Source organism: Amphiura filiformis, chromosome 8 (assembly GCF_039555335.1).
Source record: "Amphiura filiformis chromosome 8, Afil_fr2py, whole genome shotgun sequence".
NCBI classification, from domain to species: Eukaryota; Metazoa; Echinodermata; class Ophiuroidea; order Amphilepidida; family Amphiuridae; genus Amphiura; species Amphiura filiformis.
This window is the reverse complement of record NC_092635.1, coordinates 25930762-25956569: the sequence shown is the minus strand read 5'-3', so window position 1 is coordinate 25956569 and position 25808 is coordinate 25930762. Positions and strand designations below refer to the sequence as shown.

Below are 25808 nucleotides of genomic sequence, written 5' to 3'. Positions count from 1 at the left end.
AAAATTTTCAGGGCCCCCCCTTTTTGCATCAGGCCCCCCCTTACAAGTGATTGCAAGAAAGTTGTTACGCTCAATCACGTCATCAAGGAGGATATCATCACATATCAGTAGATGAGTGCCAGTCAATTGACAGGGTATTGCCATTCCAAAATGACAGGTGGATGGGTGGCTAGCTAAGGGACCGTTCACAAACACTTGTTAGGGGGGCCTGATGCAAAAAAAAAATTATCGCGAAAACTTGTCGGGCTTCCCCCCCCCTTTCAGATCCCAAAAATTTCAGCCCCCCCCCCCCCCGCTTTTGACATGAAAATTATGGGTCAACCCCATAGAAAAGCATATAAACTCAATTTTCCCAGGAAAATTTGTGGTCATTTTTTCAGCCCCCCACTTTTAAGGCCCCCCATTTTGCATCAGCCCCCCAAACCTTGGTGCTTATTAGGGGAGGGGCACTAATTAGGTTAATACAGTATTATTATTTCTTGCTATAACATTGATTTATCCATCATATGCATGATATAAATAGCCTGAACCCACAATGTCAGAATGTCATCCACTAACATTGCTCTTGACTGTGATTGGTCCAATCAGTGTGGCTTTGGTGTCAAGTAATTCCAGTGACAATAATACCTTAAAGTATGACATTCACTTTTCGCAATTTAAACTGTTCTGAGTAGTTATGCAGTTTCTTGTATTCAAGATTACCAAGAAGTACACATTAAAGCCTATGGATAACAAATATTTTTTTAATTTGCGGTTCTGAAATTAGCTGCAAAAAGCGTAAAAATAAAAACCTTGTGAATTTTTTCCCTTGTACAGTATGATCAGTATCAAAACTCAATTGCCCAACATGATTTGATGGAGGTGTTGTGATTGTCAATTACAACACCCAATACAAATTGGTTTTAACCAGGGACCATGTATAATAGAATATGGTCCCTGTTTTAACACAATCGCACCCACAGGTTAATAACATTATGTCCACATTCATAATGCAAAGTCCTATGGTGTATGTATATCAACAGATAAAGCTGGTTACCATAATGATCACACTAAAAATGCAAAGTACATTTTCCACACAGCTTGCAGCGTAAATATGCATAAATTCATAAACTACAATCTGTGATGAATTTTGGCCATCTGTCAGGGGAATGGTAAATGATACTACAAAGTAGGCCTACAAAGATGTAATTTCATAACAAATTGTACACAGATGTATTGTGATAAATCTAACAGCATCATTATTATCAGTGATGAACACCATACCAATCCATGTGTTACCTCAAAACATAATGAAATGGCTAGAATTTGTGGAGGTCCTAGCTCGCTCTTCCTTAAAGGGAATGTCCATCATGTGCATGTGTAAATATCTGAAATTACTTCCATGATGAAATATGACATCTTGAAAGTTTCAAATAAATATTGCATCCATTTACAGATTGGTCAGATGGAACATAATAGCAATATAGCCATAGTTCTTCTTCTTGGGTCTTGGGTGTGAAACCTAATGACTGGGAGATATTTAGATCTCAGTGCTTTCTGAACAGCCAGTCCCTTATTTCTGCATCAACTTTAGTGAGACCAGTTGCTTCATTTGGCAGTCCATGGGGGGGGTCAAAGATGATATAATCAGCTGTCTGGTGTTCTGCTCCACTCACAAGCTTGGCTATCAGACAGGCTTACTACAACCTGTCCTCTCCCTATCAAATCCTAGCCCTAATCCCATTTCTTCAAGTGGAGATCAAAGTCTTTTCACTAAAGTCAGTGAATCATACCTTTGTCTGCTAGAGAGAAGGTCCAAAATAACAACTAGTTTCAAATAACATTAATAAATGTTAAGATCAGTAGTCAGGAACAGAGTTAAGTTTGGTTACCATGGTAACTCCACAACTAAAAATGTTTTGTTTCAGGGCTTGGTCCCCAGGCAATAGTAAAATATATAGCATCATCCTACAAATTGTCACTTTCAAGCCAATGACAATGAAAATGAGGTCAAAGTTATTTCCCTACTTTTCTACTAATCATGAATGTAATGGTCATAAATAATGCTAGTTGAGCTGTGAACAATTTGAATGAGTCAAATGTCACAAAAGTTACAAATACTTGCCAGATGATCAACTTCACAGCAATGTGCAGAAAACAGAAACTGATCTGATGGAATATGTTTACTATTAACAGGGATATGCTATTAAGGGCTCATATTGAAATTCCCTAACACAGGAAGGTGTGTGCCATCCTACAGCTTTCCTGTGCTAGCCTTCTTTGTTAAAATCCTGGGCAGGGTGTATCACTGATGCATATAATCCATCCGTTTATGACCGAGCTTTCCTGAGGCGTGCGCTTAGCGAGGGGAATCCTGCCTTCTTTCTGTGAGAAAACGTGGTAGGATATTTCAATATGAGCCCTAAAAGGGTTTCGTGATCCACAGCCTCATTCGTCATTCCCCCCTCACACTTTTCTCAAAACAAATTGAGATTTATATGCCACTGGAAACCTCTAGCTACATTATGTTCATGTACAAAAAATATCTTGCAGATTAATTTGTTTTGCCAAATTTTGCAAAAATTTGAATTACAGTACGTTCTTGTACACCAGAACAAAATTACAACACTGGCCTATGGAGCAGTGTAATACACATTTTCATGCATAAATCAACTGAAATTTTGGGAATAAGCTTTTTTTGTTAATCTCTACTGAAAAATGTCATAAAAAGAGCATGCAAGGATCACAAAATACCCCTTTAAATCACAGAATTTAATGAAATTTCTTGTCATATCAATCTATCTGCAGGGTTGTATTTGCGAGCAGCGACCCAAGGGGTCTGTGGTTCAAAACCGCCCAAGAAAAAAAGGTTTTTGGAAGTTTACTCTTCTTTTTTTCCTCTTCTTTCTTTCTTCATTCCTTTCCACTCTCCAATAAGCACTTGGCGCAATAGGGTTAATTAATATAAGCAAAATTAAGTTCAATGAACTTCTGGAATAGAAAAACATAAATATATAGGGCCTATCACTCAAAAGGACAACTTTAAGTGCTCCATATTAATACATACCTAGATGGGATTTATAAAATGAAAACACGACAGGTCATACACCTAGATATTCTTACTTTGTTGCTGATATCATCAGGTATGATTACGTTGCTAGGCTGCTCGATTGGTAGGCTCGCCAAATACGGCTCCAAGAATTTGTACTTCCGATCCATGGTCAGAAAAGCACATGTTACTTCGCTGGCATACAGCTTCACTGTACGACTGTCATGAAAATCAATTACAAACATTCATTTATGATATTACTTACAAGCTCCAAAAAATTTTTAATATTGGGGGAGCCCATCAATATGTGGCCTTCTCTGACAGACCCATATGCATCATTTGGGGGGGGGGAGTGCTGATTTTGAAAAAGTGGAATTTTTTTCTGAAATTTTGGGACTTTTGTATACTTTTTCTACCCTAAAATCATGAGTTTTATCTTCAATTATTGTGGGGTCCTAGGGTACTTTCCCCCTCCAAATTATTGGGGGTGCTTTGAATATGAGAGTACACTCACTTCCCTGGCTCATTTCAATGAAAATATACTTTCACACCAAAATTTATAAAGCAATGTTCCAAATTATCATAATCCTGATAATTGGTCAGTCCTTGGTGGAGGTCTGTGGTGTGAAAATATAATTTCAAGGGGTGATAGAAGGTTAACACCAACACCTAGAGCAAGACCCCTGCCATAGATGTAACCACAAAGTGGCAATCATATTTCAAAGTCAAGTTTAATTCCTATTCATAAACCACTCACCATTCATTACATACTGTGAATCTAGAGGTCATAGGGCATGGGAAACTTGAAAGAGAAGTGTGTGTCATGTTGGGCAACATTCAATGAAATGCTCCCCCATGGCTGTGAATGTTTACCCCCTACTTTCCTTGACCATGAGGTATATATTCCGGGATATATTCCTGCACACTAGCCCTCTGAGTCATTTCTGATTTTCTTTATTATGTGATTGTGAAGTTGATAATTTTGTTCAGATTTTGATATTTTGATCTAGATTTCTACTTATAATAAAGTACGTTCTGTTACATAAATATGTTACCGTACATGAATTAGAGTTCATAAATTTACATAAATAACTAAAAGTGAACATATTCTGGGATTTTACGCCAAATGTTATCAATAATCAAGTCAACTTTTATTTTGAAATTGAATTTACTTGATATTCATTTTCTTCCTGGTATCCCTTTTCTTTTATTATAATACTTTGATATCATTACTTTATTCATTAAATAATTTAAGTGAAAAGTTGAATGGGAAGGAAAGGAGGGGAGCGTGGCCTAGCGGTTAAGGCGTTGGACTGTGAATCCGGGGGTCAAGGGTTCGAATCCCAGGTCCGCCCGAGCTCGGCTGGCTCTTTGTGTCCTTGAGCAAGGCACTTCACTCTACTTGCTTAGTGCTTCGGAGGGCACTTTAAGCGGTCGGTCCTGTGTACATGCATATTTTCTCACATTAATGTAGTGTGCACATTAAAGAATGTCACAGGCTATTCGTAAAAAGAGCAGGGGGTCATCCCGGTACTGTTGACTGTACTTCAAAAATATCTATCCTATAGGTTCCAGGATCGTGCATAGGTAAAAAACTGTGCACGTAAAGCCTGTGCGTTGATACTCAAACTGTTGAGGTAAGCATGTATATGGAAGGAAGGTATGGTTCATTGGACACGCAAGAAAACATTAAGAAATGAAATAAATTGTCTTTGAAAATGTGCACTTTCAAGTTTTCAACACCAAAATCAGGGAGCAATCCTGGGAAGCTGGTATCATCTGATGATCCAGAGATTATGAATATGGACTTAGGGATGCACCATTAGATTCTCAGGGGGGGGGGGTAGGAAGTTTTTGAAAAAAAAACTTTCCCCACCAACACTTTAAAAAAATTTCCCCTCCTAACTCACAGCGTATAAATGCATGAAAAATTTTTTTTTAAACTTGGCGCCGAAATTACCTAGAAATTTTTTTTTCACTTTCGCGAATCCTCTCATTTTGTGGGAACAGAACTCATTTTTACAGTTATAAATGGATAATTCATTGGCACACAAATAAATTGTATGCGAATAAATAAGCTAAATAGGTAAATAAATAGATATAAATAGCTTAATAAATACATAGTTAAACAAACAAGCAATAAATAAATAAATACACAAACAAACAAATAAACAGCCAATAATGATAATTAAATACTTACCTACACTTCAATCTTTCAATAAATTGTTTGGAGTCAAGCCCAACCATATGATCTGAAAGCAATATCAGATATACCAGGTATTAGAGTTGGGCGACTATCACTTTTTTCCTAGTCGACAGCAAATAATCACGACTACGACTATTGTCACGACTATCTGCGTCCAGATTTGGACCAAAAAATCGGGTGAAAGTTTGGTGCAAATTTACAATAACAATTCAACAAGACCAATTTAATGATGATTTATGGACTTAAATGATTACTTGTTTGTATAGTGTTTCTATTGGTAAGACAATGACTAACGTTTTTATCACATTTTCACAGTATTATGTAAGTATTTGGTTGGTTTTGGTGTGGATATCTGGCACTTTTAACATGATTTTGTAACATTTAAATATAGTTGCGTTTGACGACTTTTGGTTTTCAATAGTCGTAGTCGCGACAACGACTATTGGCGACTTAGTCACCAAACTCTACCAGGTATTTTAGTAAAATTGAGAAATACTGTTTGCTTGCAGTAACATAATTTAGTGAATCTATGACAATGCTGGTAGTCTTTGCAAGAAAGACTGAGAATTTCCGCACTCATATTTGTGACCGTACACCATGAATGAGCCGTAAATTCCGCCCTGGTCAATTTTGTTTTATTTCGTGTTTAGAAAATATATCATTTATTGCTTTAAAATGGTATATCATTTGACTTCAAACGATATCCAGAAGCGGGGTTATGGTTTATTGAACTTTGCTCCTTCAACAAAATGGTACCTTTTTTCGGCTCTACATGTGTCTCTTTTTCCACATTGCTGGTAATAAATATCAAACCATCATGTCCATAGGCCTTCAAAACAAACAGTCACAATTGGCGGTTATTTCAAATCATCCTCAAGTCAACAAGGTTGTGGATTCCAAGCTCAACTTCAATGACCACATCAATGCCACCACAAAGAAACAGTCAAAGAAGCCATCTACATGACTTATGCCCTGCTGTGGCCTGGGACCCACATACTCAACACAATAAAGAAGGTTGAGCAGGTTCAGCGCAGTGCCCTATATCACAGGAAAGTACGACCAAAGGACAAGGTAACGGGCTATTCCCACTTGGTCCAATCCCATTTGGTCCAATCCCACTTAGTCCAATCCCATTTGGTCCAAATCCCACTTTGTCCAGATCCAGTTAGTCCAATCTCACTTAGTCCATGTCCCACTTGGGCCATGTCCCACTTAGTCCATGTCCCACTTAGCCATGTCCCACTTAGGTCATTCCCACTAGGGCCATGTCCCACTTAGGCCATGTCCCACTTAGGCCATGTCCCACTAGGTCCATGTCCCACTTAGGCCATGTCCCACTAAGTCCATGTCCCACTAGGTCCATGTCCCACTAGGGCCATGTCCCACTTAGGCCATGTCCCACTAGGGCCATGTCCCACTTGGGCCATGTCCCACTAGGGCCATGTCCCACTTGATCCATATCCCACTAGGGCCATGTCCCACTATGGTTATAATATTTGTTTTTGGTCATTTTCAGTACTTGTTTTAGTTTTCATAGTAGGGCCTATAGTTGTAAGATTGTATTGTATATATTATATATATTATATAGATTGTTTTGAGGTTATAAGTTTTAAGAAATAGTCATAACATGTGGATATTTTGGATGTAGGTCCATTATGACTAATAATTAGTAGGCTTATATAATAGGATGTGCATGGAAGAGTAAGTTATCTGGAGGTGGTTTATGGACTTCTGGTAAAAGGCATGTGTAGTTTGTTATTTATATGGGTCAAGAAAGGCCCATCTTCCTTGATATATTTGGAGTTGTACATATCTACGTGTTGGTGCCAATTTAGGCTTTTAAGCGTTTGTATGTGAGGTGCGCCCTTAATTCAGTAAGCGATCTAAATTTAGCTCATTTCTGGACTTGCGCAGGGTCGTGTAAACAAATCAGACAGACAAAATGGCGGAAGGTTACCTGTGGTAATTACAATTTGTTCTACCACTGAGCACACTGAAATCACTAAAATCAGACTAAATAGCTATCTAACAGTATTGTGAATTATCAACGAGTATTAAAGAGATATTAAAGAATTGGTTTGTAAGTGAAAACTGTGTTTGGTGCGTATGTTCAACTAATCCCAGGTTACATTCTGCAAAGTAGGGATCGATCTGTCTCAAATAGGCCCAGAGTTCGTTCGTCAGGGCGAAGTTTTGGTAGAACCCCGACATGAAGTAGAACAAATCGTGAGTGTTCTAAAGTTGAACAAAGGTTTATGACATGCTATAAGGTTCATAAGTTGAACCATTGTCATAAAATAGAACAGGTATTGCCGTAGAGTCGCAAATTGGCGAGATTTATGGCAAATAAACAAGGTTCTATTTATAGAGCAGTGCAGTGTCGAGTGACAACACACAGTGCAGTACGCCTGTGTGTGTATACTGTATTGCAAGCTTTTCTGTGATATCAATGAGGGCTGTACAGCAATCGGTACACGTACATGTGTATAGCAAATAAGCTTATAAAAATACAGTACATCTGTAAACAAGCTAAAAGTTATTTCAGGGCTATTCACATGACAGTGCATGTACATCAGTATAGCATACACGCTAAAATAAATAAATCAAGGCTAAAACAGTCATGTGACCGTGTTTCTCATGTCTGTTCGGCAAAGATATTTAAATGAAAATCGAGGCTCTACAGTGTTTTGTGTGCGTAAACTCTGTATAGCAAATAATTTGAGCAAGCTTATTTAAGCAAAAATTGAGATTCGTGTGCATCTCGCATACCGCATCTCATGTAGCACGCCGCAAATTTGCGCGTAACAAAGCATACATACTTGCAGACATACTCCTATTGATTTTAGGATTTTAAGGCAAATATACACGCACAACATACGCTTTCTTGATTTCGAGCATAAATCAAGGCTTTTCGGCTAAAAATATTTGCGTGCTTTGACGAAAATAGGCCTACATCGGTAGGATTCGGTACAAACTGTGTACAATAAATCGCAATCGCATAAGAATCGTGTGTAAATAAATGCCGCATTATAAGCCACACCCATAGCATGTGTGTCAAAGCTACAATTGAGGAGCTTATTTAAGCAAAATTAAGTTGGTGCTTTCGCATATTATATTGCATCTGCATAGCACGCCGCAAATTTGCGCGTAACAATAAGACGCGTCCCTTTCTTGATTTTAGGGCGGTAACGAATCAAGGCATACATACACACATACAAAATATATACTTGAATTTAGGGTGCATGCAATAGTTATACCCCTTTCTTGATTTAAGGGCGATATTCGAATCAAAGCATACTTACATGCAATACTTACCCCTTCTTGATTTAAGGGCTTAACTCGAATCAAGGTCAATATACATGCATGACATACTCTTTCTTGATTTCAGAATAAATCAAGGCTTTTCGGCAAAAATACTAGCGTGCTTTAGCGAAAATAAAGTCGTGTCGAAATTGTGTGTAAACAAACATTGCATAATAAGCTGCACGTATCGCAAGTGTGAAAAAGCTACAATTGAGGGCTCCCTTCATCCAACAAATAGATTGTGAAATAAAGTTGAGACACAAAGGAGAGTAATAAAATGAGTAACAAAAGTACAAGCTCTGCTCCCAGGAGTAAAAGGTCATCCAGAACTTCACTATCGAAAAGCACAGAGTATGCCCTCCTTGAAGCAGCCACCCGAAAAGCGGAGCTACAATGCCGTGCCGAGGCACTCAAATTAAAACAGTCTCTGGAAAAGGAAGAGTTTGAGCTGCAGGCTAAAGCAAGATACCTAAAGCAAGCTCTGGAAAAAGAAGAGTTTGAGTTACAGACTAGAGCAAAAGACTTGCAACAAAAGAGGGAGCTGCTAGCCATGGAGACAGAAATAAATGTCGAGGAAGCAAAAATAGCTTCATTAGAGAAATACGATGACGAAACAAAGAGCAGAAGTGGCAGGACATTATCGGAAGATATTCCACCAATTCTAATTAGTGACAAAATTTCAGTGAGTCGTTGGTTAGAAGATACCAAAGAAATTCAAGGCGCTACAGGCCCAAATCCATGGGAAAGTCCAAGTGACAATACAGCAAAGTTGGATATTGCAAACGAGCAAAATAACATGACCTCTGAGACACACTGTGATGTACAGCAACCAAAGAAACAGTGGTCTACCAGTAGTCTAGCGCAAATTGACACCTCACCTCAAAATGTCGTCGGTCAATTGCCGTCAACAGCAATGCCAGTGAATATGAGAAAGTGGTCAACTATTAGTCCAGTGCAAATCGGCACGCTACCACAAAACGACAACGTCAGTCAATTGGATATGGGAATGTTGGCAGCTAGTAGTCAAGTGCAAGTCGGCACCCCACCACAAAATGACACCAGTCAATTGCTGTCTACACCAGCGGCGGTGGATATGGGAATATTGTCTACTAGTAGTCAAGTACAAACCAACATCACACCACAAAATGATGCCAGTGAAATGCCGTCATCAGCAGCGCCGTGAATGTGGGAAAGTTGTCAATTAGTAGTCCATTGCTAATCAGTATACCACCACAATATGACACAGGTCTATTGTCAGCCATAGCAGCACCGGTGGATACAGACAGAGATCAGTCAAAAGAGATTAAAACTCCAGCTGGACAATTCAAGACACGTCATGACAATGACATGCAACTACATCTAGGAAATTCACCCGTATTCATGAATGCAAGCAAGGGTCAACCTACAAGTATAACAGTGCCTACCATGGCAGCACAGATGCAAAACGAAGAGAGTTTGCAGCAAAAGGGACCAGCTGGCAGTGACCTCAGCAGGTTAACACAACTGCTCATCACACAACAAGTTAGAGCACAACTGCCAGCACAGAAGATCCAAGTATTTAGCGGTGATCCATTGAAATTTACCACATTCATGAAAGCCTTTGAATACGGAGTAGAGGACAAAATTTTAGATGGCCGAGACAGAATTAATTACTTATGGCAATACACCGCAGGTGAACCAAAGAGCCTAGTGAACAGCTGCTTGTATTACACAGACGCCAATGAAGGATATATCAAGGCAAAGCAGCTACTGACCAAACGGTTTGGAGACAGTCACAAGATTGCACAAGCTGTTTTGAAGAAAGCAAAGGAATGGCCAGATGTCAAGGAACAGGCTAGTTGCCTTAATGAATTTTCGTTATTCCTGCTAGAATGCCACAATATGATGCAAGCTAACAGTCCCTTGAAAGAACTGGACAACACAAGTAGTCTGCAACTGTTGGTTGGTAAACTACCATATAGGCTTAAGAATTTATGGAGAGCCAAGGTATATGATATACAGGAAGAGAAAATGAGAACCGTTGGTTTCAAAGACTTGGTCGACTTCGTGAGTCGCCATGCACAGATTGTCGCAAATCCAGCCTTTGGTACGATTAGCAGCGACACCAAGAGTAATAGCAGAAATCAACAGTATGACAACAAACCAAAGCCAAGGACTTCAAGTTTTGTCACCGGTACCCATAGTGAAGAGAAATCGCCTCAAAAACAGTGTCTTCACTGTGATACTTCAACACATACACTGGAAGTATGCAGGGTGGTCCAGAAGAAACCATACGATGAAAGGGTGGCTACTCTCGGAAACTGGGCGTGTTTTTGGCTGTGTCAAGAAAGGATCTCACTTCGTCAGAGACTGTACAAAAAGAGTCAAATGCATCACCTGCAAAGGCAGGCATCCAACATTTTGCACCGTGAAAGAGGCGAAAGAGACCCCCAGAAGTCAGAAGTAGAGGTATCAACCACGTGTGGTTTAACTGGGGCAGGATGCATTGCATCGGTGTTATCGGTGGTACCGGTTACCATACTATCAAGAGACACAGGCAAAAAAGTCAAGACATATGCTCTACTGGACAGCAAGAGCACTGCTGTATTCTGCTCCAAGAATCTGAAGAGTAAATTGGCTATGAAAGGAACAAAGACAAAGATCAAGGTCCGAACTATCAATGGAGACAAAGATGTCGACACATACAAGTTATCAGGTTTGGAGGTAACAGATGCTGATGGTAAAATCAACATTGAATTACCTGTTGTTTATACCCAGGACTCCATACCAGTCAAGGTGGAAGATATGGTCTCCAAAGAAGATCTGACTCCATGGCCATATTTGCAAGAAATAACAGTACCTGAGTTGCGAAAAGGGCAAAGAGTTGACCTGCTTATTGGGAATAATGTCCCAAGAGCATTGGAACCACTGGAAGTCATCCAGAGTCAACACAACGGTCCATACGCATGTAGATCAGCATTAGGCTGGGAGATACATGGGCTTACAAAGTCAAGATCAACATCAACAAGTATGGCTTCTGTACATAGAATCTCTGTTGAGGACTTGCATAATGAGTTGGCCGACCCGTACAACCATGATATTAATGAGCGGACGATAGAAGACAGACCGCAAAATTCAATAGGTGACAACATGGTGGTAAAGTCGATTCATTTAAAGGACGTCGACTGTCAGATAAAGCTGCCACTTAGTAACCAGGAAGTTACATTCCCAAACAACAAGTCAGAAAGCAAAATCTCACACCTGAAGAGAAAATGCCAAAGAAAACCACAGGTCGGGGAAGAGTATAACAGAGCCATAAAAGAAGGTTCTTCACCCTCACAATGGCAACATGTTGATACGGCACGGAACCCGGCTGATGAATGCTCGCGGGGTCAAACAGTAAAAAATTGTCTCAGCAAGAAGACTGAACAGCCAAGTCAACCATGTAACAGTGATGAGAACCAACTGGATAATGATCCAGAAGACGAGGCATCCGTTAACGCCATTCAAGTAGAGGAACACAAAGATCCTATTGTCAAACTACTGCGACATTATTCCAAGTGGAATTCCTTGAAGAGAGCGGTCGCATACCTACTGAGACTCAAAAGAATACTGCTGCAAAAAGCTAAAAAGAGAAAAACAATGCAGCTGCCAAATGTGACAAAGTAACCCAATCTAGACAATCCTTAGAACCCACTCCAGTGTCCCATTTGTCAGTGGAGAATCTCCAGGAAGCAGAGGAAGCAATTGTTCGCTACATCCAGCAAGGAGCATTTGCTAAGGAGATCAGCGCTCTGAAAGCTACCCCAGATCAGAAGATCATGTGTGAGAAGAGACAGAAAGTAGGTTCCTTAGACAACCTGGATCCTATGATACATGATGGGATACTACGAGTTGGCAGAAGACTCCGCAACGCTCCTATACCAGATCATGTGACGCATCCAATGATTCTGCCAAAGAACCACCACGTTTCGCGCCTGATTATAAGACACACGCATGAACATGTCAACCATCAGGACAGAAACAATGTTTTAACAGAACTGAGGCAAAGATTCTGGATAATCAATGCGAGCAAAGCGGTGAGAAAATTAGTGAAGCAGTGTGTAACATGCTGCAAATACCAAACCAGAGCTGTCACACAGAGGCCCCAGAAGTGGTTGTGTCCCCAAAGAAATTTACAACCAAGAGATGTGGTGTTAATGGTAGACAACCAGGCACCACGCAAATCATGGACCCCAGGCTGCGTTCAAGAAATACATCCAGACAAGTATGGACCTGTCCGCAGCACCAAGATCAAGACACAAACCACAGAACTTGTAAGACCAGTCACAAAACTTTGTGTATTGCTTGAGCAAGATAGCCCATTGCAAGGGCCCCCGGTGGGGTCACTCCCTGGCAGGGGGGACACATAGGACCGTTACCACAAGTACAATTTACCCCCTTTCGCAGTCAATTTCAAGGACAAATCATGAAATTTTACCCCCTTTTTTACTTCAGAACAAGGACAAAATGGTACTTTGAAACACCCCTATTTTTTAGATTCCGAGGACACATTTGCAATTTTGGCCCTATTTCAACATTTCAAGGACGAGGCTTTTCGCCAGCCCATAGGGCTGGTATCTAATTCTTAGATGGGATTTGTGTACACTAAAGATTAGCTAAGATTATAGCCTTCTTCTATTGGTATGAATTATTTTTTTACTTCTTGTGGTGGAAATGTTTTTGATGTCTGCTAATTCGATTTGCAAGGAAAAGACAGTATGTTTTGCCGTTTCAACGAACGAAAACGAGTGATTAGTGCCAAAGTTATGTTTGAATTAATTATGACTTAAAAAGTTATCTTAGGTTAGGCCTACACCTATAAACATAGACTTGTTCAGCAATCAGCATGTCAAAAAAAAAAAAAAAGCGGGAATGATCACTGGAACGAGGTCATATCAGTGGACTAGTACTGAGCATAGCATGATGTTTGGTTGTCTGTGAGTGCATAATTGATATGTTGATAACAGATCTAATAATGTTGTAGAATCAAAATCTTTAAAAAATTATATGGACCACATTAATTATTGAAGTCAAAGTAATTATCTATCCTATCTTGTAACGTTTTATGGATAAAAACGGGATAAAAATGACTCAAAATGTTATTGATGATATTATTGCTATCATTAACATCAGTTTTGTCTTTTCAACGGGAAAAATCCGATGGAAAATAAAGTTTTTAGGGGCTAGCTATAATATTGAACAATATATCCCATATTTTGACATGCACTTATAGAAAATAAATAAATTAGTGTCTTACTTTATAAATTATAAATATTGTAAAATGACACATAACTAAAGTGAGGCCACTTTCTATCCTTTTATTTGATTCATAAAATTACATTCAACAAAATGATTGAAGACTGAGAAAACACACTATGGATTATAAGTAAGATGCCATGTCCATAGCTTTGCAGGAGCTTCGGACTAACAATCAACACATTCAAAAAATACAGTTTAAAAGTGAAGATTGTAGTGAATGATCAGTCCTTTATCATGTGCTTGCCACTATCTACTTAATAGTAAACTATACATTGCGAAATAATATAAAATCATTTTAAAATAAAATGTGCATGTAAGTTGAGTTTACATAGCGAATTAACTAACAACTGCAGTGTATTTCTTGATTTTAATAATAAGCATGGGTAAAGAGCAGTAAAGACAAAAATACAGAACAATTTGGAGTAATGAATTAAAGAGTTGACAGGAGTTATAGGAGTTAAGGTTTTTTGCTGTTTCAGTGTGCATGTTCTCACCATTGATGGTTTGGTGGACTGTCATGTAACATGGAAGTAAGCGTGATCCTAAAAAATGCCTTTCACGGTGACCCAAACTATTTACAAGACCTCTTCTGCATTGAGGCTGGCCTTCCCTTTTAAAGGGAATTTTTATTATAATATGAATCTATGCTAAGGCTAAGCACGAAATAAAACCGAGAACAATATTGATCACTGGATGAGTACGAAGTAGGAAACCAAATTTATTCCTGTGATTTAAAATCAATCTAGCCAGCTATCCACGGGATCGGGAGAAAATAATAAGAACCCCTTTTTTAATTTCGCGGACATTTGTGCGATAAAACACCCCTATTTTTCCAATTTCAAGGACAATTTTGTCCGCGGACAAGCCCTAAAAATGACCCCTTTTTCCGCGATTTTGGTAACGATCGTGCGGTCAGTATTGCAAGTTGAGTGACCCCACCGGGCAAGGGCCCAAGGACATGAACTAAAAAGACACAGCGAGCCCCTGGCGCCTAATCTGGGACACCAACTGGAAGTTTACTTTTAGTTGATGGGGGTACTGGTAACCCCAAGTCAGACGAAAAACAACACTGACTTTAAGGGCCTTGAGCCCATCCAGCCATCCAGTCATTATTGTGATAAGATACCAGTGTGAGAGCATGCAGACACTACCTGTACCAGATACCTACCAGTGTGGGGTGAGTGTGAACCTACCAATGTGAACCTACCAGTGTGAACCTACCAGTGTGGGGTGAGTGTGAACCTACCAGTGTGAACTACGAGAACCATGAAGACATGCAGATATTGGAGCCGTGGAAGTTTTGACTGCTGATCAACATGGTGCAGGTTTGCAGACAGCAGTCTACCATGTTGATTGTTGTGACAAGCAAAGTAAACTTCAAACTTTTATTTATAACCACTGAGGAAGTTTACAGCCCAAAATTTGCACTGTGAAAATGCTGACAAATGTGGTAAAATGATAATTTGCCAGGTATGTGAAACTCTGATATGCAGCCGCCCTTGTTGGGTTTCCTTAGGATGTCAAAAGGGATTGTTTTGTTTTGAGTTAGGCCTTTTTGTCATATTTCATTTGCCCTTGGCATAGCATATCATATTTCATTTTACTTTGCAATAAGTCACTTAAATTTGAGATTGTGGACAATTTCAGCAGCTTGGTGTGAACTACAGGTACACGATAACATGTACATAGCCACTGATCAACTTGGACATTTGCTTGAATAGCTGGTTACAAACATTGGAAATGAGAGACAGTAAATGCATCATCTTAGAACCAGCATAATTCCTGTGAAATTTGGTTTTTATGGCCCATTGGATTGAGCCTGCTACTTTCAAAAATTGCCACATATCACATGTCAGCACGCGTAGTTAATTTCACACAGTGCTCCAGTCAACAGATTGAACTGTTTACATGTATTGAACATTTGGATGGACATTAGAAATCTGGAAATAAGTTGTATAAAGACAGCTTTAAATTTCAGCCATGACATTTATGATTGAGAAATTGGTTGAGTTTAAATTAGTCCAAATTTGGACAATTCTACCAGAGTTCAACTAAACTAATCCTTTTTGGATTAAATTGAGCTTCACAGTGTGATATGGTAAACATTTGGGTTTCATTTCAGGCAAAATTAATTGTCAAATCTTCTGTGCAATTTTGCACTGTTTTTGTTTGTGAAGTGTTTCATTTTCTGTGGAAAGTTTACTGAATCACACCATGAAGTATCTTTATTGGAACAATCAGGATTTTAGAAATCTAGCTTCATATTCTGGTTTACTCCGGTCTTTGAACTAGATCATTTATTCATCATTTATTGGATTAGCATGATTATAATTAACAGATCATGTTGGTAATGCTCGTTATTGCCTCATTAGATTAGAAGTGCTTCTTTAGGTTTATAACATTTCCCATGTGCACTTGAGGCTTGAGTAAAGTTTAATTTACATGTATATTTACATGTGGCTTCTCCATGTGACTTGGTATATTTGCTGGGCTCTTGTTTGCCCTGCCAATTGCTTCTTCCCAATTGCTCAGTGCATTTTGCACTGTTCTTGTTTTGGTCATTGTTTGAGTATCTACCAGATCACATGGTGAAGTGCTTTTGTTTACAAATAAGTAAAGTCAACATTTTGAACAAAATATTGTGTTTTTGAGGTTTGGCTATATTTAGCCCTAAGGTATTTTTCAATTGTTCAGTTTTAAATTTAAACCTGCTCAAAGGACCAAGTTATATTGAGTTGGATAATTTTGATATCATCATATGAACTGTGAAAGGACACTATATAGTATAACTGCTTACAATGCAGCTTTCAAAGTAGCACTGCTACTTCAATGGTCTTTAAAGAACCAGAACAGTCTATGAAAGAAGGACAACTTGACACATAGCAGAGTTAATCTTCATGATAAGTTTCTTTATTGAGCATTCCCCTGCATTCAGATGTTTGCTATTTACATGAGGTGTTGTCAAAATGTGTTTGCGTTATATTTAGTAATCCGCCAGATCACATTTATGGTTTTGGTCACTTCGTTTCACATTGTTCGATATTTTGGAGTGAATTTGCAAGGTGTCCGTTTCTAAATTGGGCACTCAATTGTTGTCAGTCAATTTAGGAGTAATTGAAAGCGCAGCGTTCAATTAGGGGCCGGAATGTTGGTGCCAATTTAGGCTTTTAAGCGTTTGTATGTGAGGTGCGCCCTTAATTCAGTAAGCGATCTAAATTTAGCTCATTTCTGGACTTGCGCAGGGGTCGTGTAAACAAATCAGACAGACAAAATGGCGGAAGGTTACCTGTGGTAATTACAATTTGTTCTACCACTGAGCACACTGAAATCACTAAAATCAGACTAAATAGCTATCTAACAGTATTGTGAATTATCAACAGTATTAAAGAGATATTAAAGAATTGGTTTGTAAGTGAAAACTGTGTTTGGTGCGTATGTTCAATCTAATCCCAGGTTACATTCTGCAAAGTAGGGATCGATCTGTCTCAAATAGGCCAAGAGTTCGTTCGTCAGGGCGAAGTTTTGGTAAAACCCCTACACTACGAGTGTGTTATGTACATGGTGAGCTTTATCATGCATTTTTGGGGGTTTTGATGGCTATATCGTGGATGTTATAGAGTTTATTGTAATAGAGCAGTTCTTTCTTTTGTTGCAAGATTTGGTTGTGGTCATGTGAATCTTAGATGACAAATTTCATTTTTGGTTTTCAGAGTCTAATGGTACCCATTTTGATTTGAGTCTGAAAGGAGCAATTTTGTTTTTGTTTTTAGGCAACGAAAAAAAAAACCCTGTTCTGGGCCCGACCGACCCAGAGTTTGAACAAATTGGGAAAAAAATGTTTATTTGTATTTTCTCAAATTGCAAATTATTTACAAATTTTGGTGATCTTTTGGGTCATTAAAAAAAAAAGAAGAAAAAAAAGGCCAACCGACGTAGAACAGGGTATCTTTATGCTATATCTTATCTGCTACAACCTGGTTGATATCAGATGGAGAGAGGTCATAGCTCCAAATTCTGCAAAGGTCACTGCAACTCCAACCAATTTGCTGCCTCCTTCTTCCCGAGATCTAGCCGGGATTGGAACCTACTGAGAATATATCCTGCAGAATTCCTATCCCTTGATGCCTTCAAAATGGCATTAAGGGTAGATGAGGTATTGCTGAGACTAGTATACCTAATACTAGTCTCAGGGTATTGTTGGTCGAAGCAACCTAAAAATCGATTTTCATTATCTAGTTCAATATATTATTGAAAATTAACACCTTGATGTGTTGCAAAAGTCCATTCTACAAATTGTATACTTTGCAAACTTGCTTAATTTATTGTTGTTGATGAGTTATGTACGTTTTACAAAAGTGTTGTTGTTTCAGCCCTCTTTACAACGTAACCACAGCACCTATAAAAGTATATCTGTGATATTTTAATTCTTCTACATGCTCACTATGAATTGAGCAATGCAGTTTTTGCTCAAGCTCACTACCATTCGTAAGATGCTGTGAACTACCAAATCACAACAGTTTAAAATAATGAATAACCTTAAGGGCTGGGGTATGAACGTTTGGACAGTATTTATTGTGGGACATTAGAGCACATCAGACATATTGAATTGCATTCTGAATACGAAGAATGTCCTTCTGATATCAATTAATTTTGATTTTTTGAAATTCGCAATGTAATACACATTTTATGGCAAATCATTAAAAACAGTACTTGAAGTAAACTTTATAAATCTGATGATTTATACTTAAAGTGTATGTAGGTGGGATGAAAAGCCGACGATCAATTGAAAATTTTGACCTTTCGTATTGAAGATATAGATTTTTTTCCCAAAACAACACACAAAAAATAGGTCTTTTTGGGAAAAATATCTATATCTTCAATATAAAAGGTCAACATTTTCAATTGATCGTCGGCTTTTCCTCCCAGCTACATACACTTTAAGAATATATCATTAGATTTATCAAATTTATTTCGAGGACTGTTATATATCAAAATTTGAAAAATATCAAATTTTAATAATTTGTCATAAAATTTGTATTATATCGTGAATATCAAAAAATGAAAATTATTTGATATCAAAAGACATGCTTCGTATTCAGAATGCAATTCGATATGTCTGAGGTGCTCTCATGTCCCACAAAAAATACTGTCGAAATGCCATAAACGCTCATTCTAGATCCCTTAAGGGGGATGCCATGTAACCCAGTTGTATAGTGTAGTAACTACAAATTTCGAACGTTTGAGGACTTGTTCTCAAGTTGTAACAGGTGCCATAGGGTGTCTTCAGTGTTAATTGTTTTCATTATAAATGTCGCAAAATATCTATAATAAATTACTGAGTTTGGCGAATTGGTAAGGCTAAAAACTTCTACGTTACATTATTTCGTTTGAGGACTTGTTCTCAAGTTGTAACAGGTGCCATAGGGTGTCTTCAGTGTTAATTGTTTTCATTATAAATGTCGCAAAATATCTATAATAAATTACTGAGTTTGGCGAATTGGTAAGGCTAAAAACTTCTACGTTACATTATTTCGGAAAACGGATTTTTGCGTTGCGTAGAGTAAAGTTGTCCGCACCCCAATAAAACGTCCAATTTTGTTTTTGTTTACGTTAAGGGTGTCAAATTATGTTAATTAGTTTCAAAGGCAGGGCAAAGGCAGTGGCAGCGTACCTACATACTAGAACTTTTCATGCCAACACAATACACTAATGTTGACATAGCCTGAATTAGGCCTTCTATCCTGTCATCGGTGTGAAGATATTATGCCTGTAGTCTCAACTATTACATGACACAGTAGTCTCAACTATTACATGACACAGTAGAAGCAACTATTACATGACACAGTAGAAACTCAATTAACATCTATTGTTTATTCAACTAATTGATCAACATTAGCATGTATTCTGTGTTTTTATGGAGAAAAGTGAAACTTTTGAAGGACAAATTAATCAGGGTTGCCAAACCACAATAGGCCTACTCTGCTTTGTGGTAGTGCTGTTTAATGTTATCAGCATAATGTATGATCATACATTATATGAAATAGAGTGTAAGGAAATGTGAATAAAATTGTTTCAGCTGCACAGTGGTGTAGCCAGGACTTTTTCAGAGAGAGAGAGAGAGAGAGAGAGAGAGAGAGAGAGAGAGAGAGAGAGAGAGAGGGGGGCAAATTTCATGGGGGATTGTCACAAATGGGCTAAAGATGACAAATTTATCCAAAATGGGCTAACAAATAAAAAGTACAACAAATGCATAGAAATCTAAAATATCAGATCAGCCAGCAGGCCACACAGGGGGCCCAGAAATATCAGATCAGCCAGCAGGCCACAGGGGGCCAAGAGGGATGTGAATAAAATTGTGTTCATTTGCTCAGTGATGTAGCCAGGACTTTTGCAGGAGGCGGGGCAGCAAGGTACATTTCAAGGTGGGGGACAAACTTGGATGAAAATGAGCTAAAAGGTACAACAAAATGTGAATAAAATTGTGTTCATTTGCTCAGTGTTGTAGCCAGGACTTTTGCAGGAGGCGGGGGCAGCAAGGTACATTTCAAGGTGGGGGACAAACTTGGATGAAAATGATAAAAAATGAGCTAAAAGGTACAACAAATTTGTCCAAAATGGGCTAAAAAGTACTGTAGAAACAAATGCATAAAAATCTTAAATATCAGAGCGACCAGCATCCCACAGGGCAAGACATGATCTAATTGCAATTTCAAGCCATTGATTTATATGGAAAAGATACTAAATATTATACTTCTAAGTTCTAAATGATCATCTCCTCTCATACCATTAATCACATTAAATAAAACATTTACATGTACACAAAATGTACAAAATTTACCAACCGTGAAAGACCCTGACCGCGAAAGACGGGTGACCGCTAGTTGATATAATTAACAACCTTTTTGACCTCTCCATATATATTCATACATTGCTCACCTGTGTTTTCATATCATATTTTGTGGTGAAAAATGATTACAAATGTGTAATTTGCAATCATTTTTGGAGCAACAATTTCTTTGTACCGGTGGCTTTGATGGAAGTCGTTCTTCTGCAGCCAACTATCACCCTATTTCGTTGACTTCAGTGCTGTGCAAGACTACTGCAAGTTATGTGAACATATCATTCACTGTTCCATCATTCTGTCACCTCTCTGACAACAAAATCCTGTCAGACGCCCAGCAAGGGTTCAGGAAACGACATTCTTGCGACACACAATCAATTGCCACTATAGATGACCTAGCTAAGGGAATCAACAAGAAATCTCAAACCGATGTCATCCTCCTGGATTTTGAAAATGTGTTTGACAAAGTGTCTCATCGCCATCTTCTAGCAAAGGTCAAGCATTATGGCATACATGGCAGCACAAATCATTGGATCAGCGACTTCCATCACGCCAGAACACAGGTCGTACTGGTGGATGGTCAGAAGAGTTCGGAAGCCTATGTCACATCTGGTGTTAGGCCCCTCGTTTTCCTGATCTTTATTTAAATGATCTACCTGCCACTGCTAGATTGTTTGCTGATGACAGCATCTTGTACCACCAAATATCTTCAAGTGCTGATTCCATCAAACTCCAGAAAAACCTTGACGCTCTCCAAGACTGGGAATCGAAATGGCTAATGAGGTTTAATGCCACCAAATGCCAGGTCCTCCAAATTCTACAGTTCATGGCTAAGTCTTGGAGGTGGTGGGCTCTGTAAAGTATCTGGGCGTTCACTTGGATACTAGTCATCTGGATTTCAACACCCATATTGATGCCATCACCAGGAAAGCCAACTGTACAAGAGCATTCCTACAACGTAACCTCAGCCATTGCAGTAATCAAGTGAAGGAGGCTGCTTACACAACATATCAAGGGCTTAGAGCCAGAAGCAGCTATGTCCATTTGTTTTCTCAATTACATGTTACTCATTTCGGCAACAAATGTACGGTTAATTATACCCTCTATAATAATTTGCTTACAACTGGTGTAGAAAGTCATGTTCTGAAATGTAAACAAGATAGACTCCGAATTGGCTGAAACAACCGAGATTTGCTTTGGTACACAGTCATTCCATGGGAATCACTACCATAGAGAAACAAAAGTTCAAATCAGCAATCAACAAACTGTATAACATCGCAGAAGAATAGCATTTAATAGCACTATACGTGCCCACCTAAACCTGCTTGAGTGACTCCTGCAAAGGGGTGTTAGGCAGTATTTAACAAGACAAGACAAGACAAGACCTCACCCCACTCAGAACATCCACCAGAGGTCACAACTCCCGATACTTCATTCCATCAAACAAGACAAGACCTCATCCCACTCAGAATATCCACCAGAGGTCACAACTCCCGATACTTCATTCCATCAACCAGCGCTTCAGTTTATACTGGCTCATTCTTTCCCCAAACCATCAGGGACTGGAACAATCTATCTGTAGATTAATAATTTAGTTATACATCCCCCGATGCCTTCAAGGCTGCTGAGGGACCTCCTGCTGCATGCTGAAGAGTGAAGTAGCTCCATCACCTCATCTCCAGTTTTTACTTGTGTAATAATCCAGGTGGTGCATGACGTGCAGTCCCTAAATTCAGTAAATTTTCATCGTCAACCGTGTAATTGAATGGGATTATTTTGAAATTTTAAAACGCTTGAAATATCACAAACAAATAGGCCTTTGTTGATATATGATATGAATACAAGCTAAAACCGTTGGGGTTCGATAATGAACCCCACAAAACTAACCGAGTATATGGAAAATGCCATATGGCCGGGCGGTTTCACGAGTTGCCGGCTCGATCATGTCATCCGCCGCCTGTAATAATCCTTCATATAAGAAGTACCTGGATAGACAGTTCATACACAGTTCAGATTCCAAGGAAAATGATGTGTCAACAATTATTACCCTTAGCCTCTAGGAGCTAAGTCCACGTGTTTTTCAGTGGTACTGCCCTCTCGTAGAAAATATGCCATTCAAAAGTAGGATGCACAGACAGTAGAGAGGAGTCGTCTGTTGCTATTCAACAGGGAGTGAGCTAACACCATCACTAAGAAGTGAGTTGGTAATTGGAGCTGATAGTTAACTATGTAGATGTTAACAGGTTTCAATATGGCATGATTTTCCATTAGGCAGAAGAAGTAACACTGAGAACTCGTCTTATTAAACATTAAGGCACGGGCCAGGATGATTTGCACATCGATCTTGAATGCCCACCGAAATAAAAGAGTGGTATCTCGACAGTCGTAACTAAAAGAATGTTGTCTTAACGCCTTTCGATCAAGTCACAAGTGTGTTTCTCCAGATCAAGAAGAATCGAACCCAGAAGGGATGTAGGCCCGTTCGCGTATCTTTTAAGTAAACATAATGAACGTACTTCCATTCTCCACAGGATAAGAGGATTCGTACAAATTCCTACACTCTTCTGCTTCTGCTTAATTACTCCCCAACGCTACAATCGTAACCAGGCGAGGAGGGATTAGTGCGCGATGCGATGCGTAGATGTTTAACTTTGCTGTTGATAGTGTTTCAGGATCTCTTGTTTGAATTGCTTATTTTCTTCAATGTTGACAATGTTCTGTGGTATTAAATTCCAGTCTCTTATTGTGTTTGGGAAGAAAGAATAGACCCAGCAATCCTTCCTCCCTGACGGTCTTTGGTATGCTTTGTTGTTTGTGTTATGGGTAAGGCGCTTAACCGGCTGCAGGTACGGTTGCTCTGGAATGGCTGCCTGACGATATGTGATCTTGTGCATTAGTGAAACTCTGTTAACTCTCCTTCTGAGTTGCAGCTTATCCCATCCAAGGGATGTCAACATGTCGGTGGGACTACTGTATCGGCTATAATCTCGCTTTCACAAATCTTGCCGCTCTTCTTTGGGTTGATTCAACTTTTTTGATAAGTTCCCCATTGTTTGTGTCCCAAACTGAGGAGGAGTACTCCAAAAGTGGTCTGACTAACGTTGTGTAAGCAAGGGCTTTAAGCTCTTGCGGACATGATAGTAGATTTCTTTTTATGAAGCCAAGCTGCCTGTTGGCTTTGGCGGTTATGTTATTTATGTGTGTGTTCCATTTTAAATCATGCGTTAATTCTACACCCAGATAGTTGTGACTCTGAGCTTGTTGTAATTTGCTGTTACCAATTGAGTAATCAGTAAGTATTGGGTTACGAGAATGTGTAATGCGTAGCAAGAAACACTTGTCGGCATTGAATGCCATCTGCCAGGTATGTTGCCACCTGTCCAGCATTAGCATATCATTTTGCAGCTTTTGAGCATCAGCCTTACAAGTAATGTTTCTGTATACATACAACACAGTCGTCCGCAAAGAGACGAATAGAGGACGTTAGATTATTTGGCAGATCGTTCAAATAAATCAGAAATAAAAGCGGTCCTAAAACCGTCCCTTGCGGAACTCCAGAGAGCACATTCACCCAGTTTGAGTTCTCACCTTTCACTACTACTCTTTGCTTTCTTTGGGTTAGAAATTTATCGAGCCATGCGTGTATGTTTCCTGTGATATTACATTGTGATAGTTTTCTCAAAAGTCTTTGATGCGGAACCGTGTCAAAGGCTCTTGAGAAATCCATCACAATGAGGTCAGTTTGTTGTTTATTTTCCAACGAATGTGCAAGGTCATGGACCGTTTGTACCAACTGGGTTTCGCACGAGTGGCATGCTCTGAACCCGTGTTGTTTATCAGTTAATACATTAAAGTTGTCAAGATGAGACATGATATGACTGTGCAGTATATGTTCAAACATTTTGCACACTATGCAAGTTAAGGACACCGGACGGTATTATAAATTCGCCGGACAAGTTTTGTCCCCTTTTTTATATATTGGAGACACATTGGCTAACAGCCAGTCATCTGGTGGTGTACCTTGATCTAGGGAGGATTGGAATATGGTGACAAGCGCCGGAGTAATCTCGACGGCCGCTAACTTAAGAACTTTGCACCTTGTATATATATTTATAATGCACCTGGAACAAAATTTCTGTCGCCTCTTTGAGACGACGCATGTGTACACCATAGTGCGAGTTTAAATATCTTCGTTTACATGAAGCCTGCACTTCAAGGGAGATCGAAATACAAAATAAAACTTACATGCACAACTCTGAAAGTAAAAATTGGCTGATTTTCACTAAATTTTACATGCACAGGCAAAATTCTACATGCACAGAGTCAAAGTTCCCTGATCTGTGCATGTATACATGTGGTATTTCGAACACTGGAGAAAGAGAAAGAATGTACTTCTATTCAAATCAAGTAAGCTTACCCCCGGTACTAAAAGTTCAACTTCAACAAGTGAACAACCCGGGTGAACAACTAAGTTTAGTACTTACCAGCATGGAAATGTGACAGAAAGTACGCTCTTGCCCTAAGCACAGCAGGTCCTTGAAATCTATCAAGTGCCACTTGAGGATACTCTTTCATGAGACCCTCAAACTGACTCATGATTTTGTTATTTCTTGAGCTACCCGCTTCAATAAAATTGTTGACAGGGCGCTGACATTTTGAAACGTTGTAAGAAGGAGATTCCGTATTTCACAGGAGCACCTGATACGTGATGGAACGCCGCGGTCGGCTCCACTCAGTTTCACTCAGCATCCGGCCCGACGAAAGTAGGCCCGCGCCGGTAGGCAGGATTTGGTTTTTTTTTTTGGGTGGGGGGGTGCTCCACTGTTATCAAAACCAATTTGACGATATTGTTAAACGAAATCTGCAAGAATTTGTTGGTAGGGCAGAGGTTTCCACTACCGCGTGACTAAAAATCTCAACTATTATAGTGAAAAGTGCAGGGATGATCATGATCATGATAAAGTCATGTCTATTATATAATTTATAATATCGTGGTGCTGTGTGCATGCATGAATGTTAATTATATCATGATGTTGTAGGCCTACTGCGGGGGCGTAATTAAAAACCTATACTACCCAAATTGACCCTTTCGACTCATTGGAACGGCTTCACATGATATGAGCCTGGATGAAAAGGGCCCCTTTGCTAAT

At 39.1% G+C, this 25808-nt stretch overlaps 1 protein-coding gene across 2 annotated transcripts in view; it reads right to left on the bottom strand.

Annotated features, from left to right (window-relative positions):
* The window catches only part of LOC140158869 (protein artemis-like), an 81293-nt gene extending 55958 nt beyond the window's left edge, over positions 1-25335 (bottom strand). The window contains exons 1-3 of one of the 2 annotated variants that reach the window (XM_072182126.1): positions 25143-25335; positions 5229-5280; positions 3103-3247 (exon numbers count right to left, since the gene is read on the bottom strand). In XM_072182126.1, the coding sequence (XP_072038227.1) occupies positions 3103-3247; positions 5229-5280; positions 25143-25254 (309 nt within the window). In that variant the 5' untranslated portion in view covers positions 25255-25335. The remainder of the gene's footprint in view (positions 1-3102; positions 3248-5228; positions 5281-25142) is intronic. The other variant, XM_072182127.1, reaches the window with a different exon arrangement.
* Positions 25336-25808: the final 473 nt, after the last annotated feature.